Source organism: Panthera pardus, unplaced genomic scaffold (assembly GCF_024362965.1).
Source record: "Panthera pardus isolate Hobbes unplaced genomic scaffold, ASM2436296v1 HiC_scaffold_11, whole genome shotgun sequence".
Lineage (NCBI taxonomy): Eukaryota > Metazoa > Chordata > Mammalia > Carnivora > Felidae > Panthera > Panthera pardus.
In genome coordinates, this window is record NW_026526666.1 from 80,006,832 (window position 1) to 80,031,767 (window position 24,936).

The following is a 24,936-nucleotide window of genomic DNA, read 5'->3' on the forward strand; positions in this document are numbered from 1 at the left end:
TGTCTTTCCAATACCCAGCAACAAGGTCACTGGGCTTTCCCTTTCAGATCCCTGGCGTTGGAAGAGAGACCACCAGCCCTGGCTTCAGGGTTTGGTGGGTCTGCAAATCAAGGGCCTCTAGTCTCAAATGCCACTATCTTTGGCCGCCAGGGCTGCTCTGCTATCTTCAGCATGCTCAAGGTGTAGGAAGTCTTCCAAAGGAGCTCAGGCAAACAGAAAGTCCTGGGTGAAACATGAAATAAATGAGTTTCCAGAGCACCCATTTCTGATCCAAACCTGAGTCAGGTATGGCTACAGCCTCTGCCCAAGGCCATTTGAGAATGGTCTTAGAGACCCTCACACAGTTCCAGACCTCACACACTTTAGTGGTTTCTCCCTCGTTATCAATAGGATTGATGGACAGTTTGCCTGTATTATCTTAATCCTTGTGACAATGCGATGAGAAAGGAACTATTTTTGCCCCCATTTGGAAGTTGAGGTGAAGAGAGCTCAAGAGAGATGAAGGGCCTCCCTTAAGCCCACATGTCTAGTAAGTGGTGGACCTGGGACATGAACCCAAATAGTTTAACTCAAGACCCACAGTCTCTCTGACTAGCTGCGTCTGACCAGGGTCCTCTAGGAGTCTTGTCCTAAGAGTCCTGCCTTACAGCAGTGGGCAAGCATGACTTCCCCCAAAGGAGGCTTCTGGATATCTTCAGGAGGGGGAACATGGACATGACAAGGCAGAAGAGCCTGAGAATGGGTTCACTTGGCAGGAAGGGAGGAGCAGGCCAAAAGCAGTTGGCCATGGCTGCAATTAGGAAGGAGGAGGGGGTGGTGGAGATCAGGCTGAATTGTGTCCCACAGGGCCTTTGGCAGCCCTGGAGAAGGAGGAAAACTGAACTTTGCTCTGGTGTCTCTTGGCTATATGGCCCCAGCTGGGAGAGGAGCTGGAACCCAGAGAGTCTGAATAAAGAGACCTACTTGGTGTGGGTGGTGGACCCTGAGCCCTGAGATTCCCTCCTCAGAGTCTCATTCTTTTCTGCAGTGTGGGGAGAGTCATTTTCCCCACTCTTTCTTCCTCTTTCTCCCAAATGCCTTCCTTGAACTGTGCAAAGGGGCACATCTGGAGAGACCCAGATGCAGCTAGAAAAAAACCCATCTGTATCTGCCCAGTTGAGAGGGGCTAGATAGGTATGGTGAGCAGGGCTGGGTTTGGAGGCTGGACTTCTAATACTACATCCTTCAGGGGCTCTCTAAAGCTTTTAGATGGAAAGGAGTGGAGGTCCTTTCTCTGGGCTATTGGGCACAGGAGTAGAGTGGATGAGGGTAGCAAGTGAAGACTTTCATTCATACAGATACACAGATATATATGTCTATATTTGTATATCTATATATTTAGTTTATTTTTTGAGAGAGTTAGTTTATTTATAGGGAGAGAGAATGAGTGGGGGAGGGCCAGAGAGGCGGGTGGGGGGGTAGAGAATCCCAAGCAGGCTCTGTGCACTGTCAGCACAGAGCCCAGTGGGCTCCGATGTGGGGCTTGAACTCACAAACCGTGAGATCATGACCTGAGCCGAAATCAAGAGTTGGACACTTAACCAACTGAGCCACCCAGGTGCCCCCATGAAGGTATTTTTTTGAGCATCTGTTAATGTCAGGCATTGTTCGAGACACCCAGAATACTGCAGCACATGAAACAGACAAAGTCCATGCCGTCCTGCAGCTTATGTTCTACTATCAGGAGACATACTATAAACATGTAACAGATAAAGAAAATAATCTCAAAGAACAATAAGTGCTATGAAGGCAATGAAGCAGGCTGATGTAGAGCGTACCTGGGGGATGGGGCTCAACTTTAGTTAGTGAGTGGTCAGGGAAGGCCTCTCTGAGCTGAGACCTGAAAGATGAGGCAGAGGAAGCCATGGGAATATCTGGGGCAGAGCGTTCCAACAGAGAGAACATCAAGTGCAAAGCCCCCTGAGGTGGGATTTTCAAAGAGATTATAGGTAGTGTGGGTTATTCACAGACTGAGCACTGTCCAATGGGTCAGGAGATGGATTTAGACTTGCCTCTACCTAAATGTCTCGAGTGTTTTGGGGCAGTAAGCCTGTTTTCTGTAAAATTCCTACCCTAACCCCCCAGGAAGACTTGATTAAATAAAGCAATAAAGGGGAATGAAAAAGACCCCAAGCCTTCCTCCTAATATTCTCTTCCTCCTTCCTTCTCCATTTTCTGGGGGCAGTAAGTGTAGGAAGTTTTTCTCTGGGGTCCTAAGGGCTGGTGGTAGGATTGAGAGAGGTCAGGGACAAGGGCACCAGCCCAGCTACAAGAGATGCTGCCAAAGGCAGCTGGGCAAAGCCAAATGTTGAAATGGTCAAGGGGGCTCAGGCAGAACTGGATGCAGGAGGAGGCAGACAGCTGGGGGAGGAACGCCTACCCATGTACACAGGAGTATGGGCTACAGGTCATTGGCTGTGTGTTAAGGCTCCCCAGTAGTGAGCCCCCGCCACGTATGCTGCTGTTAGGACAGGGGGTGGTAGAGGACCGGACAGGAAAACTGAGGCAGAATCCTGGCCATGCTGGTTAAGTTGACACAGGGAAAGGGGATGGGTAGACAAAGCCTGAAACTTGCAGAAGCCCAGGACTACAGCAGCAAAATGAGTTCCAGGCCTTGCTTGTGGCAAGCTCTGTTGTGTTGGAACTGGTATGGGGATGACCTCATAGGTTCCAGTGTGAGGGGACTAGATAGGGCTGATCCCCAGCAAGAGAGCAACTGTACCCCTTTGCTGCCATCTGGACCATTGTGTCCAGCGTGTAGCTCTCCCAGACAGCTTCGTGGGGGGAGGCATGAATCAGTTAACATTTGATTTTTGAAATCTTTATCTTTGCTTTGCCCAAGGCATCGCTTTGTGTCTACCTCTGAGACATTGGCTTTTGCCAAACACGTCTGGCTCCCTGGTGCCCAGGTGTGGACAGCCTTGACTAAGAACTGCTTTTTTCCCAGCAGAATACCTTTGGTCTTATATGGTTGTCCTGGAGAGATTAAGTGACCCACCCAAGGTCACACTGTAAACCAATAGAGGCAGTTAAAAAAAAATTGAAAGGACAGATAATGAGAGCTACTTTTATTAAGTATTCTGTACGGTACAAGGGCTTTAAAGACTGCACTTTGTTAACCATCACATCACTATTACCTTTCTGATGGTTCTATTATTATTGCCATTTTACAGATGAGAGGCTAAGACCTGCCCAAGGACACACAGCAAGTGAATAAGTGGAAAGGGACTTGAACCCAGAAAGTCTGACAACAGAGTCTGCACCCATAACTGCTTTGATCCAGGGAGTTTGTGAGTTGCCTGGGTCTCAGAAAATGAAAAGCAACTGATTTGGCTGGGCAGGGCCCTGGGGGAAAGAAAAAGAAAACACTCTGACTCTTTCCTCTGCAGCCCTTTTCCTTCCTCCATTTTCCATTCTTTTTCTGGAAGGTAATTGCTTGGGGCAGTGACAACCTCCTGGCGAATTACACAGCTGGTTTCCCAGTGAGATTTGTAACAACAACCCCGCCAGCCTGGCGGCCCGCAGCAAGTTCCGGTTTAAGAAACTAATTGCTGGATTGTGTAGTTGGTGCTAAATTGGGTAATTTCTTGGTGACGGCATGTGTGCCAGTTCTTCCATTCCCAGATAGATTCGAGCTGCATCAGAGAATTTGTCATACACGGCACCCTCCCAGACTCCTCCACTCTCCACTTCCCGAGCTAGCACAGGCAATTGCAAAAGTGGCTGTTTCCCTGGGCCCAGAGGTTCATCACCTGAGCAGCTCTCTGTGTCCTGGGATAGTAGAGAGGTGACTTCATGCAGTAAAATGGGGAACATACCACCAGCACCTAGAATTGCCATAGGGCTTCAGGGAGCTTCCTTTACTCTGTACTTATCTGACCTTGGACTTGGAACAAACTCAGCACTCACCTTTGGGGAAAAGGCTAAACCATATACCACACTCTGGTTTGCTCTGGAGTGTGTGGGTACGTGTGAGGTTTTTGTTTGTTTGTTTTCTTCTTCTTTTGACAAATTCACTTTCATCACTGTGTTTACTTCAGAATGGCTTTTAATAAGGGTGTCTTCTCTGGGCTGACAGCACAGGTGGGAGGAAAGCTAAGGTGTTGGGGTGAGGCAACACTGAGTTTGACTTTGGGTTTTACCACCAACTCTGTGACCCAGGACAGATCAGTTAGCCTCTCCCAGCCTCAGTTTCTTTTTCTGTGAAATGGAAGTGGGGAGGATAGTACCTATCCCTTGGAATAATTGTGGAAATTAAATAAGATGTCATAAGTGAAATGCTCACATTCACTCAACAAACACCTGCCATATGCCAAGTATCATTCTAGGGGTGGGGGGGGGGTGAATAAGATGGATGAAATTTCTACACTCACATGGAGCTTACAGTGTAGTGGGAGAGACAGACAATCTCCAAATCACACACATTGAAAATGGTAATGATATAAGAGCTATACAGGTACCTAATGCCTTGAGAGCAAACAGCAGGGAGATCTGACCTAGTCGGGGAGGCCAGAGAAAGCTGCCCCGAGGAAGTAACAACGGGGCTGAGATCTGAAGGGTGTGTAGGAGTTAACAAGGCAGAGGTGGGCGGGAAGAGCTTTCTGGACAGGGGGAACAGGTCCCTGATGGGATCATGGGATTGCAAAAAGACTGGCCTGGTTGGAGCAGAGAAAGCAAGGGGGAGCATGTTGTGAGAGGGTGTTGGAAACGTAGGAAGGGCCGGACCCTGCAGGCCTTGTTGGACAGGTTATGGTGTTTTATCTTAAGAACATCAATAAGCCAATAAAGAGGTTTAAGCAGAAAAGTGACAATATCAGATTTCTGTTTCCAAGTGACCATTTGGATTGGAAGCTGGGTAGGAAAGGAAGCAGGGAGACCAGTTAGGAGATTTTTCAGATGCTCAGGCAAGAGATGGTGTTCTGAGTTAGCTGGATTGGTTAGTGGTGCTTTCTACTTACAAATACAGAAAACCTGGCCAACGATGGTTTAAATAAAGAAGAGTTTATTTCTTACCACATTTAGGCCCAGAGGAAGGCAGACGGCTTATGTTGGTTCCATGGCTCAATGACTCCAGGACTAGCATTTCTGGGATTCTCTAGGCCTTTCTCTCATGGTGGCAAGACAGCCCGCCTTAGCTCCAGGCTTCATGGTTGTATTCAAGCCTAGAAGAAAGGGAGGAAGGATGGTACTAGCAAGCTCCACCCCTTTTATCACAAAGGCAGAATATTTTCCAGAAACCATCAGAGTTTTATGTATGTATCATTAGCCAAAAGTGAATCCTGTAGCCTCTAGTTACAGGTGCTGGGAAGGGGGAAGGGAGGTTGAGAGTGAGTTTTAGCTAGGCAGCCAACCATTGTTGGTGGATATGGAAATAGTGGGCAGATCTATTTTTAGGAAGCAAAATCCGTAGGTCTTGGTGATAGATGGAATTATTAGTCCCCTCCTTGCTTGTTTTGCCTCTCTATGGATTAGTATATAAGGTGACAGCAGGAGAATATGATGGTAAAGTATACCATATAAGAGGAAGCCTGTATAATCCAATCTACATCAATGATGTCTTTTCTTTAGGAAATCCATAAATTGGGTATCTCCTTCCCCCAGCAGTTTGCATTTGATCATAGTTTAGTATTTGGACATTGGGGATTTTGCAAATTCAGAATAAAGGCTTCACATGAGGGATTACATTGTGTAATCTTTTAGAGTTCATAAAATGGTTTCATATACATTTTATCATTTGATATTAAGATCCTGGGAGATAGATGAGTGGGCATCATCTGGTCACTTGTCTAGTGTCACACACCTTCTGGTCTGAGAGCTTGTACTTTTTCCACTACCCAGTGCTACCCTATAGGACATGGGTAGTTTGTCTGAAGAGAAGCCCATCTCCCCTGAGACTTAGAGCTGGGAGAACATGGACTGATGCTAAAGGGACTGAAGTTTGATAATCTTGATGGAGGTTCAGAGGCTTCGCAGCAGCACCTGTGTGAGGCGGGGCCAAGGAGTAGGGGGAGCTTGGGAACATCTACCCTTGGGAAGCTCAGCATGACACTCCTTGATGTGACCACAAACAAAGCAAATGAGATGGTCTGAGCTTCTGCCAAAGTGGACTTTTGTGCTGTGAGTCTCAAACGTGGGTCCTGCCTGGGCAAGAGGAGGAGGATCATGATGTGGATGAAGGACCAGGCTATCAAAATTTCTTTCCAAAGCAAAGAGATGCTTCCAAGAGCTTTTCCAACAACTGCTTGTGAGGCCTCTTGGTCTGAAGTCACTTCTGCTTCCCCAGAGAAGGGCAGTGGAGAAGAATTGTTATCTAGAGCCAAGCAGTTGATATCTGTGAGGTCACCCCAGGTTCTCTCCAGGAAAGGTAACCAACAGCTTCTCCAGTCCAGGCCACAGGGTGGGCCAGGGGCTGGGCATGTCTCACCCTCTCCTCTGTGGAAGATTTCCAGGAGACTCCACCATTGTCTCCATTGTCTCACATTCCTCAGGGTCAGGAAGTTCTTCCTGATGTCTGACTGTGTCTCTTCCACTACTATTAATCATGCCTGCAAAGCTAGCTCTTCTTCCTGACATCCCTATGTCTAATAATGGCATCATTAGTCTTCCAGTCACGGCTGCTGCAAACTTCAGAGTTGTCTTCCTTCCTGACTCTCTCTCTCTCTCTCCCACCTCATCCCAGTATTTGCCAAACCCTAAATGTCTGCTGGAACTCCCACAGCCCACCCCTAAGAATTCCTTATTTGCCCACCTCTTCTGCCTTTGTGCCTCCTGTTTCCTCCTCTGGGAATTCTCTCTCCCCCACCACTTTGTCTTCAGAACACACAGCCATCTTGTTCTCCATCCCAAACACATCGTTCTCTGGGAAGCCTCCTCACTCTCCCTCTATTAAATCTGTTCCTGTCTTCATCTGAACTAGCATAATGTTTTGCTACCCCTTTCTAGTCCAGTCATTTATTCATCTACTTGGTGAACAATTTATTAAGCACCTGCTCTGGACAAAGCCCTGAGTGAGGTGTTGGAGATTCAGAGATAAATAGATATGGTTCCTACACTGCAAAAGACCACTTTCTAGTTAGGAGGACAGAAACTGAAACAGACAATTTCAATGCAGTATTATGTTTCTTTCATGGGGGAACCCAGGGTGTTATGAAAGCCCAATAGAGAGATATAACCCAGAATAAGAGTACAGAAAGTCTTTAAGGGACGGTGAAGCTTCATCTGGATAAGTGTTAGCCAAGAGAAAGGGTTGAAGGGAGTAGATGGAAGGAGATCTAGGAGGAGGGTACAGCTTGTGCAAAAATATAGCGACCTAAAATAACCCTGTCATGTGGGATTGGTCCCTTGTTAGACTATAAGCCTCTCAATGACAGAGACCACACTTAAATCACCTCTACACACTTCTTACTTAGAGTCTTACTTATGGTAGCTGCTCAACAAATATTTGTGGAATGGAGTTATATTTGAGGGCAATGGAGGAAAAAAAAAAAAGAAAAGCAGTGGCTCAGCACCATGGACAGATCACACAGACACCTGCAGTTGGAGGTAGTCCAACCTGTAAGCTCATTTGCATGTATTTGCATAATGAAGCCAACTTCATTTCCCGGGGGTCCAAAGGCTCTGCATCATGGGGGATCTAATCAGTCCTGGTTTGGGGGGGGGGGGGGGTTGGGAAGGGAAACTGTCAAGGCCAGAGGCTGGTCCTCTGAGGACTCTGGGAGAATCTCTTTCTTCCTTTGCTCACTACTCTTCTTTTCCATCAGGAGCCAGTGGTCCTGAGCCTTCTGAAGTTAGAGTTCTGTTTGGTGGTGGGGATCCTGACACCAAGGATGGGAAACCCCGGATGGTGAGTTGTAGGAGTCTGGGAGATGAGGAGTAGATTGAGGTTCTGAAATCAGAATGACTTGAGTTATTCTGGATGCAACCTGAAACAGTGGATATGGAGAGGTGGTGGTGGGGAGGAATGGAGGATGGGTCTCGGAGGTGCTGCTGTCTGGAGTCTTTGAGGCTGTCATCCCCTCCTAGTCAGCAGATGGCCCAGGAGCCTGGTCTAGGATGAGGGAGGGCGCCGTCTGCCAGCTCCTCAGTCCCTGTCCCTCCTGCTGACACCCCCTCCTGCTGTAGCTCCTGTCCTGGCAGCTCTGGAGTCCTGATTGGAGGCAGTTCTTGCTGAGAGCTGACCTCTCTGTCCTGTAGCCTTGGCAAGCCTGGGATGGGGGCCAGGGGCACTGGTTCCAACGCTTTCTCTCCACCACCTCCCTGCCCTTCCAGCCTACTGTTCCTGGGAGGAGGAACTCCTGAGTTCCAATCCCAGTTTAGGATTTAGATGCTGCCTTGTACAACCAACGTTCTTCCTCTTTATGGTTTCTCCTCCCTGTGTGACTCCCCTACAGTGGAATGGGAGTGGCCAATGGGAGTGAAAGGCAAAAGGGGAAATTTCACTGGGGAACACTTGGAACCCAGAAGAAGAAGAGGCAGTCATCTTAGGTTATTCCTTCCTGTCTCAGCCCTGGAGTGGGTGGGTGGGGGGGTGTGGGAGGGAGGAGAATGAGCCTGCAGCCAGATGGAAGGAACAGGGTGTGGAAAGAAGGGGAGGGGGTGGGTATGTAGATGCAGGTCCAGCGTTCTCTTTGGTTGCTGCTGCTAGAGGCCATGACCCTGAGGCCTGGCTCCTGGAAGCAGTGGGTGTGGGTAGGGCTGGGGCAGAGGTGTGGCTCTGGATCAATTTGCCTACAGCCAGTTTGTTGAAAGCTAGTTCACCTAATGACTGGTTTCATATATATATATATATATATATATATATATATATATATATATATATATATATATAGTCTGTTTGGGTATCCTTTTATTTTGGGTACCCTAAGGATTTTTAGAAACTCATTTGGCTGAGGGTATTTTATCTTGTGAATAAGTATTTATCAAATTTGCAGCATTTGACGAATGATGGCATTATTTTGTGCCCTTGTGAGTGTCTTTGTCTAGTATGACTGTTTTAAGGAATTTGAAGCTCATTTGTGGAAAGATAGTACAATTAATTACAATAAATTGATATGCATTACCTAAAGGGATACTGGAATACCTAATAATAGATAGTTTTAGGTGAAGTGGCCTGTTGTTCATTCCAAATCCTTTTTCTCTTTATTTTCCCAGGAGGTTCCTGGGGCCTGGCCCCCAACACTATGAAGAACACTTGCTGAGGCCATGAGGGGTTACCATGGCGACCGCGGTAGCCATCCCCGCCCAGCCCGCTTTGCCGACCAGCAGCATATGGACGTGGGCCCAGCTGCCAGGGCCCCGTACCTGCTGGGCTCCGGGGAGGCCTTCTCCACCGAGCCCCGCTTCTGTGCCCCGAGAGCTGGCCTGGGACACCTTTCTCCTGAAGGGCCCCTGAGCCTGAGTGAAGGGCCATCAGTAGGCCCTGAGGGAGGGCCAGGGGGGGCCGGGGTTGGTGGGGGGAGCAGCACCTTCCCCAGGATGTACCCCGGCCAGGGCCCCTTTGACACTTGTGAAGACTGTGTGGGCCACCCTCAGGGCAAGGGTGCCCCCCGCCTGCCTTCTACACTCCTGGACCAGTTTGAAAAGCAGTTGCCAGTTCAACAAGATGGCTTCCACACACTCCCATACCAGCGAGGTCCAGCAGGGGCCGGGCCCGGGTCAGGGCCAGCGTCTGGCACTGCCCCGGAGGCCCGCAGCGAGAGCCCCAGCCGTATCCGGCACCTGGTTCACTCTGTGCAGAAGCTCTTCGCCAAGTCCCACTCTTTGGAGGCTCCAGGGAAGCGGGACTATAATGGGCCCAAGGCTGAGGGAAGAGGTGGCTCCGGAGGAGACAGCTACCCCGGCCCGGGCTCTGGAGGCCCCCACACCTCCCACCACCACCATCACCACCACCACCACCACCACCACCAGTCCCGGCACGGCAAGAGGAGCAAGAGCAAGGACCGCAAGGGGGACGGGCGGCACCAGTCCAAGGCCGCTGGCTGGTGGAGCTCTGATGACAACTTGGACAGCGATAGCGGCTTCCTAGCGGGTGGGCGGCCCCCTGGGGAGCCTGGTGGTCCCTTCTGCCTGGAGGCTCCAGATGGGTCCTACCGGGACTTGAGCTTCAAGGGGCGCTCGGGCGGGTCGGAAGGCCGCTGTCTCGCCTGCACTGGCATGTCCATGTCACTGGATGGACAATCGGTCAAGCGAAGTGCCTGGCACACCATGATGGTCAGCCAGGGCCGGGATGGATACCCAGGGGCTGGGCCAGGCAAGGGACTCCTGGGTCCGGAGGCCAAGGCCAAAGCCAGGACTTATCACTATCTGCAGGTGAGGCTTTGGTGGGGGTGGGGAACAGGGTCCACAGTCCTCATTGAGGTTGTCACCCGGGGAGCTATCAAAGGGGTTGGATGGGAGTCAGTTGTCCCCATGATGGAGGCCTGGAGGCAGGGAGGTTCTGCCTGGCCTCACTGTGTCACCTCGAGCCCCTTTTGGGATCTCGGTTTCCCCATTTGTACAATGAAGAGGCCCTTCTATTCTGACATTATATGTCACTGCCAGGAAGACTTCCCTTCGACCTGCTGTTTGGACAAGCTGTGCTGGCCTCTGTCTCATGAGCTCGGAGGCAGAATGAGGTTGAGGGTAGGCAGTGGACAGGATAGTGTGGTACTCCCTGGCAGTTGCTTCCCTTGAGATTAGAGGTCAGCAGTTGGAAAGCAGTTCTCCTGCCCCCAGGCCTTCTCCAGACCTCTTTTCTGCTCAGATCTGGGTGGTCCAGATACTGTTTGAATATGAAGGTCAGTTATTTCCAGAATGTGCCTGTGCTGGGGTTTGTCATTCTGGGGTGCCTGCAGTAGGACACCACAAGGCTGTGGAAGAGCCTTGGGAGCCTGTCCTGTGGGTTTTCCTAGGCTGGGGACACACTGAAGTCTGAGGCCCAGATACAACACCAGGGCAGGGCTTCTAGGGAGTGGATTGTGCCCATGATAGTTGGCATGCTGTCTCCATCCTGTCTCACCACTTGTGTGGTCTCTGCAGGTGAGGCGAGGAGTTCTGACTCCTCCTTATGGAGCCCTTATCCATCCCACACTGTCCCCTCTCCATCTTCTCACTGAGGTGGGATCAGGTTCTTCTCACCATCTTCTCTCTCAACCTTCCTTTTCTCTGCCTCAGGACCCTCTCCCATACGCCTCATACCCCTGGTTTGCTTTTTTTTTTTAAATTTCATTTATTTTATAATCTCTATGCCCAACATGGGGCTCGAACTCATGACCCCGAGATCAAGAGTCACATGTTTTTCCTACTGAGCCAGCCAGCCAACCCCCCCACCCCACCCCACCCTGGGCTTACTTTCTTGAGGCCTCCCATGGGTTTAGGAGGAAAAGTCATTACAAGGTCTGGAAGTCCAGCAGACTTAGAGTTATCCCCCAAACCCACATTCCACGTGTTTAATCCACAGTCATTCATTCAGTGAGCTTTCCTGGGTGCTGTGGATCTAAAGAGGAAGACACAGACGCTGCTTGTGAGGAGCCCACAGGGTCGAGGTGGGATTGACAAGGAAGCAGGTAGAATAGAGTGATGAGGCTGTGATAGCACAGAGCCCCAGGCACCGTGGGGGCACAGAGGGGGCACCTCACCCACCTGGGGTGGTGGTGGCCAGGGGACTGCTCAGAGCAGCTTCGGGGGAGGATGGCCCCTGAGCTGAATCCTGGTGGAGCTGGAGTTGGTTGAATGCAGAAGAGGATTAAGGGTCTTCCAGGAAGAGGCTACAGCTTGTTCAAAGGTACAGAGAATTGACCTTGCATGTGTCTTTTGGGTGTCCCTGGCCTTGCTGGTAAGTTCTTCACACGTTAGGGCTCTTCTGGGTGGAGAACTTACAAGAGCTCAAGGGAAAGCAAGAAGGAGGGGTAGACAGTAGGGAAGGTTAGAAACTTCTCAGATTCAGGACTTCTGGGTTGTCCTTGAATTGCCCCTTTCCTGGGTAGAGAGGTCCTCTAAGTTGGGATTTGAAGGGTCCAACAGAAAGGGGCAAGGAGGGAACACCAGCCCTTCTTCTGCTATAACTGAGCCCTGGCTGTCCCTGGAGCTTCACTGCCACTCCGCTGCCTCCTGCTGCTTCTCCAGGGCTGCCCTGACCTCTCTGGGGGCTTCCTTTTTAACATGCACCTCACAGTGTCCTGCAGAGGAGCGAGGAGCTGCAGTGGCTGTGGAGTGGGAGCCCTGCAGTGTGGCAGAGAGTGCCCTGGCTATCCCATCTGCTGGCCTGTCTCTCTCTGCTTGCTTGTGGCTCCTCTCTGTAGAGTGCAGAGACGGGAATGATTCCTTGGGGCCTGGGGTTCTAAGACATCTGAGGATTGCAAAGTCAGAGCCTGTTTGGGGGAGAACTAACAGATTGCAGGGACCTTGCACAAAAGCAAGGGAAGCTGGCCCCATCAGACCAGGTGTCTTTGTTGGATCCTTAACCCTTTTGTTGGGACCCTTTTTCTCCCACTGGACCTCAGCTCTCCCTCAACCCTCTTTTGAACCCCTCTTTGTCCTCAGAGCCCTTGTTCCTTTATGTTCCTCCCTGCGTTACCCTCTTCTGATTGAGTTCCGGCATCTTCACTGAGCCCTGCTCCTCCTGGTGGGTTACTTCCATCCTGGAAACCCATTCCATCCCTGGGTCTCTGTTCTTGTATTTATCTCTGTCCCTTCACCTAGCCTCACCCCCAGAGTCTCTGTCCCTCCCCTGAACCCTATGCTGTCCCTGAATATTGACCTTCTTAGTCTCCATCCTCACCCCATTCAACCTGTTTCTTACAACAGGTGTTCGAAATCTTCCTTGCCTGCCCCAGCCCTCTCCCCCACGCCTCTATTTATACGTCATTCTTCCTAGTGTAGGCCAACCATCACAGGTTCCCTCACCTTCCTGTCAGCCACCTACGGATTCGTCTAGATCCCTAGCCACCCCCATTGCCTTCCTTCTTGGCTCAGAGAAAAAGCCAAGACCACTCACCCAGACTGATCCCTCTAGCAGGGTTTGAACCCATCTCCCCAGGATCCCCTCTATCCCTGAATTGACTGCCCCTTCTCCATCCTACATTTAAAGGCTAGCTTTGTCTTTACTGGCTCTTTCTCTTATTCTGAAAACATGCCCAAGTCTCTTATCCTACAAAATCTTTAACTCCATACCCCCTTCTGTCTACTGTCTTCTCTTCATACCCAAGTTCTTAAAGCATAGGTTCTACACCTTCACTTCCTTTCATTCTCCCTTTATTACAGTCTGACATCCACATTCCCTGTCCTCTAAAATGTTCTGGCATTGGTCCCCAGTAGTCTCTTGAGAGCTCTCCTTGAAAGGCACTTTTCAAGGCTTATAATAATAATAGCTAACATTTACTGAGGACTTACTATGTGCTGGGCATGTCATATTGACTTATTTATCCTTCCCACCAACCCTGGGATGTAGGCATAATTGTCATTACTGATTCATAGATGAGGAAACTGAGAGAGTAATCAGTTTTGCCCAAGTTTGCCTAGCAAGTGATGGGGCGAGATTTTGAACATGGATTTTAACTCCTGAGCCCGAATTACTAACCTCTGAATGCACTGTGGCATTTGACATTATCAACTCCTTTTATTCTGGAAATGTCTCCCGTTTCCATGACATGGCATTCTCCTGACTTCCCTCCTACCCCTCTGCCCACTCCTTCTCAGGTGACTTCATAGGCTTTTCTTCCTTTCTTTGCAGTCCCCTTTTTAAATGTCAGTGAATCCCTCCCCAGCTCTCTTTCTTCTTTCCCCTGGGCTGTTTCATTCACCCTTATGGATTCAGCTGCCGCCCATGACTCCCACGTGTCTGCCTCCAACCCAGATTTCTCCAGTGAACTCCAGAACTGAACATCCAACCACCTGCTCAGCAGTTCTCTGCCAGACTTAAGATGCTCAACCCTGACCTATCACCTCTTCCCCAAACCTGCTTCTCTGGGATTCTGTGGCTCAGTGAACAACAGCACCATCCCCCAGGTCCTCAGCCAGCAGCCTCCCAGTCATCTGTGACTCCTCCCAGCGCACCCCCCACCACCCCCTCACCCCCTACATCTAATCAGGCTCACTGATGCTCCTTAACACCTCATTTCCATCTCCTCGTCCCCCTCATTGTCATGGTCTTAATTTAGGCTCATCATCTCTTGCCTGGCTAACAGCATAAGCCTTTTAATTGGTCTCCCTCCTGCCACTCGATCCCCTGCCCTTCTCCCAGCGCTACACAGTGCATCCCCCCTTTGGACTGTCAGAGTGCTCTTTCTGAACCAAATTTGATGGCACTTCCCTGCTTAGAGCCCTCTGTGACTCCTCAGAGAGGGAAGGAGGGAGAGTTGGAGGATTTAGGATGTCAGCAGGTTAAGAGAAGGAAGGAGCAGGAGGGGTGAAAGGTGAGGGCAGGTGATACTTCACTGCGGGGGTGGGTCAACACAGGTCACTTTGGCCTCCGATCTTCAACCTCTTGGCACTTGGCATATCACCTCCAAGACTCCATAGGTGGCCCTCAATTAAGTAGTAAAAGGTCCATGGAGGATGATGAGGCATCTCCTGTAAGGGAGGGGACAGCCTGAAACCTTACTTCCAGCTCCGCTTCTGCATGCCCCTGAGCATGGCCTGCTCCAGCTAGCAGAGCGCCCCGGCAGTGGGGATAGAGGGTTCTGGCTTCTAGATTTCATAGGGACGTGTCTGAGAGACAGAAGCCCCTGTCCCTGCAGGTGCCGCAAGATGACTGGGGGGGTTACCCCACTGGGGGCAAGGATGGGGAGATCCCCTGCCGCAGGATGCGGAGCGGCAGCTACATCAAAGCCATGGGGGATGAGGAGAGTGGAGACTCAGAAGGCAGCCCCAAGACGTCCCCCAAAGCAGTCGCCCGGCGCTTCACCTCCCGCCGCTCCTCCAGCGTGGACCAGGCCAGGATCAAGTAAGGACCGGGAGGGCTGGGGGCGGAGAGTGGGAAGCTGATGCTGGGTCCCTGCAGGAGGTGTGCACCAGAGGGGTTCCCTGCCTAGGATTCAAATGGGGGAGTCTCGCTTTGCCCCACAGAAAGAGGGGGTCCCTGGTGAGATAGTGCCTCTCTGAGTGCCTCTTTAGGAGAGTCTCTTTGCCCAGGAGTCTCCTGGGAGGATGCCTGTCTGGGGGTTTCTGAGGTATAGAACCTGCTCAGAGGCCCCAGTGCTATTATTCCCCCTTCTAGCAGACCCCCATTCTGAATCTGGAATTTTGACCTTTCCCAGCTGCTGTGTCCCACCCCGGATCCATCCCCGGAGCTCCATCCCTGGCTACAGCCGTTCCCTCACCACCGGACAGGTAGGGATGGTCCAGCACACCTGAAGGAAAGGGTGGGAAGGAAGGGGGGTGGGGTCAGTCCCATACTCAGCGTATGCCTGCAAATCAGAGGTCTGCCCATGGAGAGAGCCCAGGTCTGGTTCTGGGGGAGCTGGGAGGCCTTGGGACTCCTGGATCTGACTCAGCCTGGGGGTCTCAGTCACATCCTTCAAAACCACCGAGGGGCCTCTGATGAGTTTGCAGGGGCAACATCAGTTTTCTGAGGTTTTCCAGTCCTGTCATGGCCTGATTACTCCCAGTTCGCCCCATGCAAAAGGCAGGCTTGATTGTGCAGATGGTACAGGGATAGGCAGAGCTGCGGTCTGAGAGATGGCCTGTGCTTGAGTTCTCTCCCCGCCACTCCAACCATTGGAAGACACGGCAACGCCTCTGTTTTCTCACCTTTAAAATGACAGTAGTAGTGATATTTATCTCAGGGGCTTTGTGAGAGTTCCGTGAGAAAATGTATGCAAACACAAGGTACCTGGCTCCAAAGTGGTACTTTATAAATGTGAGTTCCATCCCTAAGTGTAGACTTTTCCCTTAGCTAAGCAGAGGCGGTGCAGTTTAGTAATTACATGTATGGCATGAATTGGAATTCTAGCTCAGCTCCTTACCAGCCGAGTGACCTGGGGCAAGTTACTTGACTTTTTTGAGCCCCACTTTCTCTATTTAAAAATAGGCATCGTAATAGTGCTCGTGGCACATAGCCAGCACTCAGTAAAGGTTAGCTATTTTTACTGTTTGCCAGGGAAAAAAGAGCAATGCAAAAAAGCAGTGCAGAAGAATGTCCACATTGGCTCCTATTGTTTGCTGCTGAGGTCTTTGTTACATTTCCTGAATCAGGGAATCTGATTGGCACAGCTGTTGTTTCTCATCAGACTAGCTTATGTTGCTCAACCCACTAGTTCAATGCTCAGTCCTCATTTTACTTGACCCATCAGCAGCATCTAACACAGATGAGGACTTTCGCCTTCCTGAAACACCTCAGTCAGTTGGCTTTGAGGACACCATAACTTTTAGGTTCTCCTAGATTCTCTCTGGCTGCTGACGCTTGGTCTTGCCACCAGTGCCTCTCCAACTCGCCAGGATCTGAACACTGGTTTTTTTTCAGGGCTTGGTTTCTGGACTTCTCTCTACACTCACTCCTTAAGTGAGCTCATTTAGGCTCATGGCTTTGAATATTACTTTATTTTATTAAAATTTTTAAAAGTGTTTATTCATTTTTGAAAGAGAGAGAGAGAGAGAGAGAGAGAGAGAGAGAGCAGGGGAGGGGCAGAGAGAGAGGGAGACACAGAATCCAAAGCAGGCTCCAGGCTCTGAGCTGTCAGCACAGAGCCTGATGCGGTGCTTAAACCCACAAACCGTGAGATCCTGACCTGAGCCAAAGTCAGATTCTTAACCAACTGAGCCACCCAGGCACCCTGGCTCTGAATATTATTGAGGGCCTGGTGACTTCCAAATGTGTATCTCCAGCCCCAATCCTCTCATAATTGCTGGGCATGTGTGTCTAACTGTGTACTGAAATCTCACTTGGATGTTTAGTAGACATTTCAAATTTAAGATATCCACAACGAAACTGCTAGTACCCTTACCCCATTCCCCCTACCTCCCCAAACGTACTCCTCCGTCCACTGTTGTCTCTGCTTCAGGTAATGACAACTTTATCCTTTTAGGAGTTCTGATCTAAAAGCCTGAAGTCAGTCTTGACTCCTTTCTCTGTCTCACGTGCCCCATCCAAGCTTTCGGCAAACCGTGTTGGTCCCATCTTCAAGTATATCCAGGACCAAAGCACTTCTCACCTCCGATGCCACCACTCCAGCCTAAGTCACCATGGCCTTTGTCTGGGCTTTGACACTGCCTCCTGAATGGTCTCCTGCACGTGCCCCTGCCCCACTTCATTCTCTCTCAGTACATCCCAGAGTGATCATTTCAAAATAGAATTACGTTCACTCAAAACCCTCACCTTACTCAGAGGACTTACAAGGCCCTGCACGATCTGTCCCTTGCTACCTGCGAATCCCGCTCCTAATGCTTCTCCGCCTGTCACCCGCTGCAGCCACAGTGGTCCTCTTGCTACCCTTCTGACACCACAGGTGTGCTCCAGCTTTTTGTCTCCTTATGTTTTAGGTAGGTCTTTTGTAAATAGTTTAAGGAATTTAGTTTATATCTATACTGACAATGGCTCGAGGGTTTGGTACATTTACATTTATTGTGGTTACTGATACACCTGTATCAATACAACAGTATTACTGCTGTTTCATTGTGTGCCTTCTATTTCTCCTGCCTTTTGAGTGATGCTTTTCTACTCCTTTCCTACCTTCTTTTGGATTAGTTTTCTTCTTCATTTTTCTTACTACCAAATCCCACACTGGTTTGGCAGTTCTATTTTCTATTTTCATTCTTTGTGGTCACTCTTATAATTTTCATGTGCATATTTGACTTAGCAAGGTCTAAATTTGACAATTTCTTCTTTCCTTAGGATACTTTAGTTTTGATGACCTCTTCCCTTCTTATTGTACATGTTGCCTGGCATTTTGTTCCATGTTCTTTTTACCTCTCCAAATTAGTCTTTATTATTGTCACATTAAAATTTTTTTTTAACATTTTATTTATTTTTGAGAGAGAGAGAGAGAGATTGAACGGAGGAGGGGCAGAGAGAGAGGGAGACAAAGAATCTGAAGTAGGCTCCAGGCTCGGAGCTGTCAGCACAGAGCCTGACACAGGGCTTGAACTCTTGAACTGTGAAATCATGACCTGAGCTGAAGTTGGAGGCTTAACCGACTGAGCCACCCAGGTGCCCAAATTTTATGCTGTTAGTACTTGATTATATAGACTCATATCTTTAACCCCTCCCCCCATAACTTCTTACGTTTCATTCCTTCCTTTTAAATATTCTTTAGTTACAATAAATTACGTTTAAAAAAATAAAAAATAAATCTTCTTTAGTAATTTTTTCAGTGAATGTCTGTTAGTATAAAACTCTGCCTTAAACAAAAGATGTAGTCTGCCCTCGTTATTTAACATAAATTAGCTTATTATGGAATCTTAGGTCAACATTTATTTTCTCTCAGTGTTTTGAATGTATTCTTTTGTCATCTGTCTCTTCTTGTTGCTGTTGGGAAGTCTGCAATCAATCTAATTGTCTTTATGCATAGTTTTTCATTTCTTTCTGATTGCTGTTGAGATCTTCTCTTTGATTTTGGTGTTCTGCAGTTTCATTGTGGTATGTGTGTGTGCTCCCTGAATCTGAAGATTAATGTCATTCATCAAATCTGGAAAATTCTCTCATGGTTACTGTTTGTTGGTACATCTTTTTTCATCCTTTTACTTTCAACCTACTTGTGCTTCAAAAAAAAAAAAATCCAATCTAACAATTACCACCTTTCGAATGAGGCTTTCTTGTTCATTCACATTTAATGTGATTATTGATATGGTTGGATTGTGTCATATGTCATTTTTGCTCCTCTGTTCTTTCTTTACTGTCTTCTCTTGTATTAAATGAATGTTTTAGTGAACCATTTTAATTTCTTTGTTATTAACTCCCTTTTACTATATTATTTGAGTTATTAGAGTTGCTTAAGGAATTACAAAGTGTATCATAACTGATTAAAATCTAATTAATTCTGGTAAAAAAAATTAATTCTGGTAATTCTGCTCCAATGTGTCTCTTTTTTCTCTCCTCTCTTTGTGCTGTTATTGTCATGTACCTTTCCTATGCATATGCTATAAACTAACAGTTATTATAAAGGAATGTTGGTATTATAAATAATAGCTTTGTGAAATTTTGCACCTTTTAAAGAAGTTAGGAGAAAAAATGAGAAAAACATATCTATAGAGTTTTTTATATTTGCCATTTCTGGTCCCCTTCATCTCTTCCTGTGGATTTGAGTTACCATGAGGTATCACTTCCCTTTAGCCTGAACAACTTCCATTGTTTCTTGTAAGATAGGTCTGCAACAAATTCTTCAGTCTATATGTATTTGGAAACATCTTTAATTTTACTCCATTTTTGAAGAATAATTTTGCTGAATATAGAATTCCTGGCTGACAGTTTTTATTTTATTTTATTTTTTAAATATTTTTTAACATTTATTTATTATTGAGGGACAGAGCATGAGTATGGGAGGGGCAGAGAGAGGGGGAGACACAGAATCCGAAACAGGCTCCAGGCTCCGAGCTGTTAGCACAGAGCCCGATGCGGAGCTTGAACTCACGAACCGTGAGATCATGACCTGAGCCGAAGTCGGACGCCTAACCGACTGAGCCACCCAGGGGCCCCAGTGGCTGACAGTTTTTAATTTCAACATTTTGAATATACCATTCCACTGCCTTTAGCGCTCATTGTTTCTGATGAAAAGCCCGTTGTTAATCATATTGTTGTTTTCTTGTATGTGATGAATTGTTTTTCCCTTGTGCTATTAAGATTTTCTCTTGGTTTTTGGCTTTCAACATTTTGACTGTAATGTATCTGGCTATGGATCCCTTTGTGTTTAACCTACTTTGAATTTACTGAGCTTCTTTAATCTGTGGAATAATATTTTTTTTCATAACATTTGGAAAGTTTTGAGCTGTTATTTCTTTGTTCCTTTTTCTTCCCCTTTCTCTCTTCTTCTTTTGGAATTCCCATTACATGTATACTGCTTTACTTGTTACTGTCCTGTAGGTCTCTGAAGTTCTGTTTATTTTTATTATTTTTTTCTCTCCATTCTTCAGATAGGATAATTTATACTGATTAAGTTTACTGATTATTTCATATGCTGAGCCGTTCTAGTGAGTTTTTCACTTCAGTTATTGTACTTTTCAGCTCCAGAATATCTATTTGGTTCTTTAAAAAAATTTTTTTTTCTATCTTTTTGTTGTGATTTTTTATTCATGAAGTTATTGTGCTTTCTTTTAAATCTTTCAACATGATTTACTTTACTTCTTTTAACATATTTGTAATAGCTGCTTTGTAGTTTTTGTCTGTAAATCAAACATTTGGGAACATTCATATTTTCTTGTTTATTTGCATGTCTCATAATTTTTTTGTTATATTCTGAACATTTTAGATAGCGTATTGTAGCAACTCTGGATTCTTACTTTACCCCTTGATTGTTATTGCTTTGTTTATTATGTGTTTGTTAATCCCTGGACTAAATCTGTGAAATCTGTCTTCCATGCTAAACGTGGCCTCTGATGTATTCACTAAATTTCTTTTCTTTCTTGTTTTTATTTTTAAGCCTGCCTTCCTAGGAGTTGTCCTGTGTCTGTATAGCTTAGTGTTCAGCCAGAGATTGGTCAGAGATTGTGCTCAAAAACCTTAAGCCAGAAAGGCTTCTCTCTGCTTATGGTTGTGTGTGTGGACCTGGGAGTACAAACTTCAGGCTCTTTTTAAGCCTACCCTGAATTTTACTTTTTGCCAGTCTCTCTTGTGTTATCTCCTCACATGTGCACAAGTCCCATTGGCCAGAGAGGTGTGGGCAGCTCAAGACGTCTCTGGTCTCTGCTGTGTATGCACTCACCCCTACTTAACTCAAGATATGTGGAGAGCTCATCAAACCTTCTCTAGCTGTTTCATCCCCTGAAACTTCTCTGTTAAATCTCTGCCTCATCTCTTAGTCCATTGCTTGTCCCAAACAGCATTGAAATCTCAGCTTAGCAGTGCTGCTGGCTATTCCTGCTCTATTTCCCCCCCCCCCCCCATTCTTGATACTATACCTGACAATGTTCCAAATTAAGTGAGCCCAAATTAAGTGTCAGTGGCAATGAAGCAGCTGGTTTTCACAGCCTGCCTCACCCTGATTGAACTATTGCAACTGATAGAGCTGGGAACTTGAGTAATGGGAGCAGCCCCAGGCAAGGCCACCACGGACTCATGCTCTTCAGTAATTTTCATGTATATGTTTCTTTCTTGTATACCTTTGACTGATTTTCAGAGTGAGGAAATAGTTATTTTTGACAGTTTTGTCCAGCTTGTCACTCTGTCATGCTTGAAGTTAGAAGTGTGGAAAATTCTCCATCAGTATAATTATCTCCAAATATTGCCTCTTCTACATTCTCTCTATTCCCTCATCTGGAGCTCCTATTATTTGTTTTGTTTTAAGATTAAAAAAATGTTTATTTATTTTATTTTATTTTTTTGAGAGAGAGGCACAGCTCAAGTGGGGAAGGGGCAGAGAGAGAGGGAGACATAGAATCCAAAACAGGCTCCTGGCTCTGAGCTGTCAGCACAGAGCCTGACATGGGGCTTGAATCCACGAACTGCAAGATCCTATTCTTTCCTCCATGCATCTTAACCTCTCGTTCATATTTTCCATCTCTTTGCCTCTTTATGCTGCCTAAGTTCCTTAGATGTATCTTCTGATTCACTAATTTTCTTTTCAGTTGTGTCTCATCTACGATTTAACTCATTAATTATGTTTTTATTTGACTGACTTTTTCAGTTCTGGAAAGCTGGTTTGGTTTCTTTTAAATATTTCTAGTCTTCTTTTCAAAGTTTATGTTCTCTTCTTATATTTTCAGTTTTATCTTTTAAGTTTTAGAAGTTTTAAACATAGTTTAAAAGCTAATCTGTTTTAGCTAAGGTAACACGAGCTGCTGTGACAGATGAAGCTTGAATTCTCAATGGCTTAGCTCAATAAAAGCTTAGTTGTTTATGTCACAGTTTGTTTTAGTTATCTATTGCTGTGTGACGTATTATCCTCAAACATAGAGTCTTAAATCAACAAATATTTATTATCTCACCATTTCTGTGGGTCAGGAATCTCAGTGCAGCTTAGCTGGGTACCCTCTGGATCAGGTGATTCACATGGCTTCACTAAGATGTTGGTCAGGGCTGTAGTCATGTCACGGCTTGACTGGAGGAATATCTACTTCCTTACTCACTCATATGGCTGTTGCCATGTGATGCTCACTGGCTATTGGCCAGAGTCATCAGTTTCTTGACATGTTGGACTCACCATAGGGCTACTCAGAACATAACAGCTTGCTTCTCCCAGAGCAAAGACACTGAGAGAGAGTGCCCGAGATGGAAGCCACAGTCTCTTTGTAATCTAATCTCAGAAGTGACATTCCATTGTATCTGCCATGTTCTATGTATTACAATAAGTATAGGCCATACTCAAGAGGAGGGAACTATACAAGGGTGTTAATGCTAGGAGGTGGACATCACTAGGGGCTGTGTCGTGGGTAGTGTACCACATGGTCTGGTATGAACTCATCTTCAGTGGAACTTTATCTGTGACAATCCTGAACAGCCTGGGTTAGAAATTTGTTCCTCAGAAAATACTTTGCAATCACTTCTGTTAGACTATTCTTGGTCTGGGACCATTTTATGTTAATTTTTAATTTGCAGGGAGGTGTCTGGGTCACCCAGGCCTATGCAGACAGAATCCTGTATCTATGTGAAGACCAGCTTGTGGCTACAAAAATCTTAGAACATTGGCCTACTTCTCCCTCCCTCCAGTGCCTAGATTACAGACTAGCTTCCTATTATCATCCTGTGCTGATAATTAATTTTTTTTTAGTCTACTTTTCATGAAAGGTTTCCCCTTTCCTACCTTTATGGAGGTTCTCATTTCCAATGCTGTGTTTCATGTGGGCCCAGCGCCTTACTCCTACATCCAAGTGAGTGTTAATACCTAAACCCGTTAGTCCCTGAGACCAGCAACCTGCACCCCCACCTTCCACCGCCCCTGGGCTGTTTGCAGCCCTGACTCACACAGTTAATATTCTGATTTTCTAGTCTCCTCTTTGCTTTTGTCCCCTGGGGACACATCGTGCTTTCTTGTGAGCTCAGCTATGCATATAAAACATTTCTTATATTTTATCCAGTGTTTTAGAGTGTTTTGAAATGGGAGTGTTTTCCAAGGTTAGCTAAACTAAATGACACAGGTAAACTATGGAGGATGTTGCGTAGCCCCCAGATGAACCTGCCAACTCCAGCACGGACAATTTCAGTTAGACCCAAGCAAAGCGTTTTCTGCTAAATATCCCACACCCTGGGAAATATTTACCGATTCTGAGTCTGATTTGGAAAAAGGCTAAGGTTCCTATTTTCTAAGAGGATTCTTTGACTTTGACTCTACTGACAGTGGGGGCTGGGGGAAACAGGGTGGAAGACAGTGCAGGGATAATAGGAGAATTCACAGCACAATGTTACAATTTTATAATTCTAATACAGTAAAGATCAACACCGGTGCAATATTCCTCTGGGAGTCTATACAATTCTGTGTTTCCCTTAGGTCCTGGTCCCTTGTGGGAACACTTCAGAAGCTCCTCTTGGCCAGTAGAGATAGAAAGTGTGTCCCCAGGGAGTTTCTCACCTTCCCTCTGTCTGCCTTGGATAGAATTGGTCATAGGAATAGCATATGGTTGGGATTTCAAGAGCTTCAGAGACTCTGGGAAGGAGAGGCCTCTGAAAGGTACTGTCATTGTGATTTAAGACCCTCTGCTATATGCCAGATATTATGTCTAGAACTTTACACACAGAAGAGGCTTGGAGATACAGAGATGAGCTGCAAAATGAGATTCCTTCCATCTGTGGTATCCAGAATGCTCTCTACTGGAGTTAGATCAACTCTCCTATGCCCCAGAAGGGACTCTCTGAGCTGGATTGGTTCTAGTTGGGGAGTATCTTGAGCCTGGCCTAGAAATAGCAGGAGTTAGATCAGCTTCTGAGCTTTAGGAAATAAAACTGGTCCTTGGTACCCCAGAGGTCCAGAGATAGGAAACTTGCAGAAGTCATGATGAAAACCACAGCTGCCAGAGAAGTGTGGCCTGTGCCAAACATGGCAGAACTTAACTTCTACAGGATCTTGGATTGATTTTTCCATGACCTGTGATTTCTGTACACTTGTAATGAAATTACTTTATTTTATTTTATTATTATTATTTTTAATGAAGTTACTTTAGAACAAGCCGCAGAAAGAAGTCCAGACACTCCTTTTTGATTACTGGGCCCACACTGGAACCACTGAATCCAAATTTTCACAAAATTTTGTCCCTGAGCTTTGAAGCAGCCAAAGCAAAGAGAGGCATATGGTTAGAGAGCCTTGGGTTCAGATCCTTGGAGTGGAGCTTGAGTTAAGGTAGGTTTAACAAGGTCCTCAGGAGATTCTGATGCTCAGTCAGCCTGGGAAAAGAGCCAGGAAACCTGGCATTTAACTTTGGTAAATCACTTACAAGCTGGGCATCTTTGGACAGTTCATCGGCTCTCTCTGAGCCTTAGTTTGGGCAAATTAAGATCAGTAGAATTGGATGGAAATTTCTGCTCAATTTGAGGTAGAATTTAGTGATGTCATGTTATGCTTTGGAGGTGGAGTTATGGAAATGTCAAGTTGCATTTTACACGTGAGCCAAGCCACTACTTTATCTGTTGATTGCACATAAATATGACGTCATGAATCTCCTGGGAGATGTCACAAGATGCAGCCATGGGACACTTGGTGTCATATTTACCATGTGGATGCTACCGAGGACCTTATCCATGACTTCCTCCAATGGTCTCTACGTAATCACTCATGGGGGGATTTCTCTTGGGCTCAATAACAGGGAATAGTTGTGGTTCTCAAGAGCAGTGGCTTGTTTCCA

General features: G+C 46.8%; 1 protein-coding gene across 5 annotated transcripts in view; it reads left to right on the plus strand.

Annotated features, from left to right (window-relative positions):
- The window catches only part of DLGAP3 (DLG associated protein 3), a 63,069-nt gene that overhangs the window by 14,422 nt on the left and 23,711 nt on the right, over positions 1-24,936 (plus strand). For 3 of the 5 annotated variants that reach the window (XM_053897789.1, XM_019429890.2, XM_019429891.2), the window contains exons 2-5: positions 7,800-7,882; positions 9,190-10,347; positions 14,754-14,959; positions 15,273-15,345. In XM_053897789.1, coding sequence (XP_053753764.1) covers positions 9,241-10,347; positions 14,754-14,959; positions 15,273-15,345 — 1,386 coding nt within the window. In that variant the 5' untranslated portion in view covers positions 7,800-7,882; positions 9,190-9,240. Of the gene's footprint in view, positions 1-3,212; positions 3,249-7,799; positions 7,883-9,189; positions 10,348-14,753; positions 14,960-15,272; positions 15,346-24,936 lie in introns of all 5 variants that reach the window. The other 2 variants (XM_053897785.1, XM_019429893.2) reach the window with 2 other exon arrangements.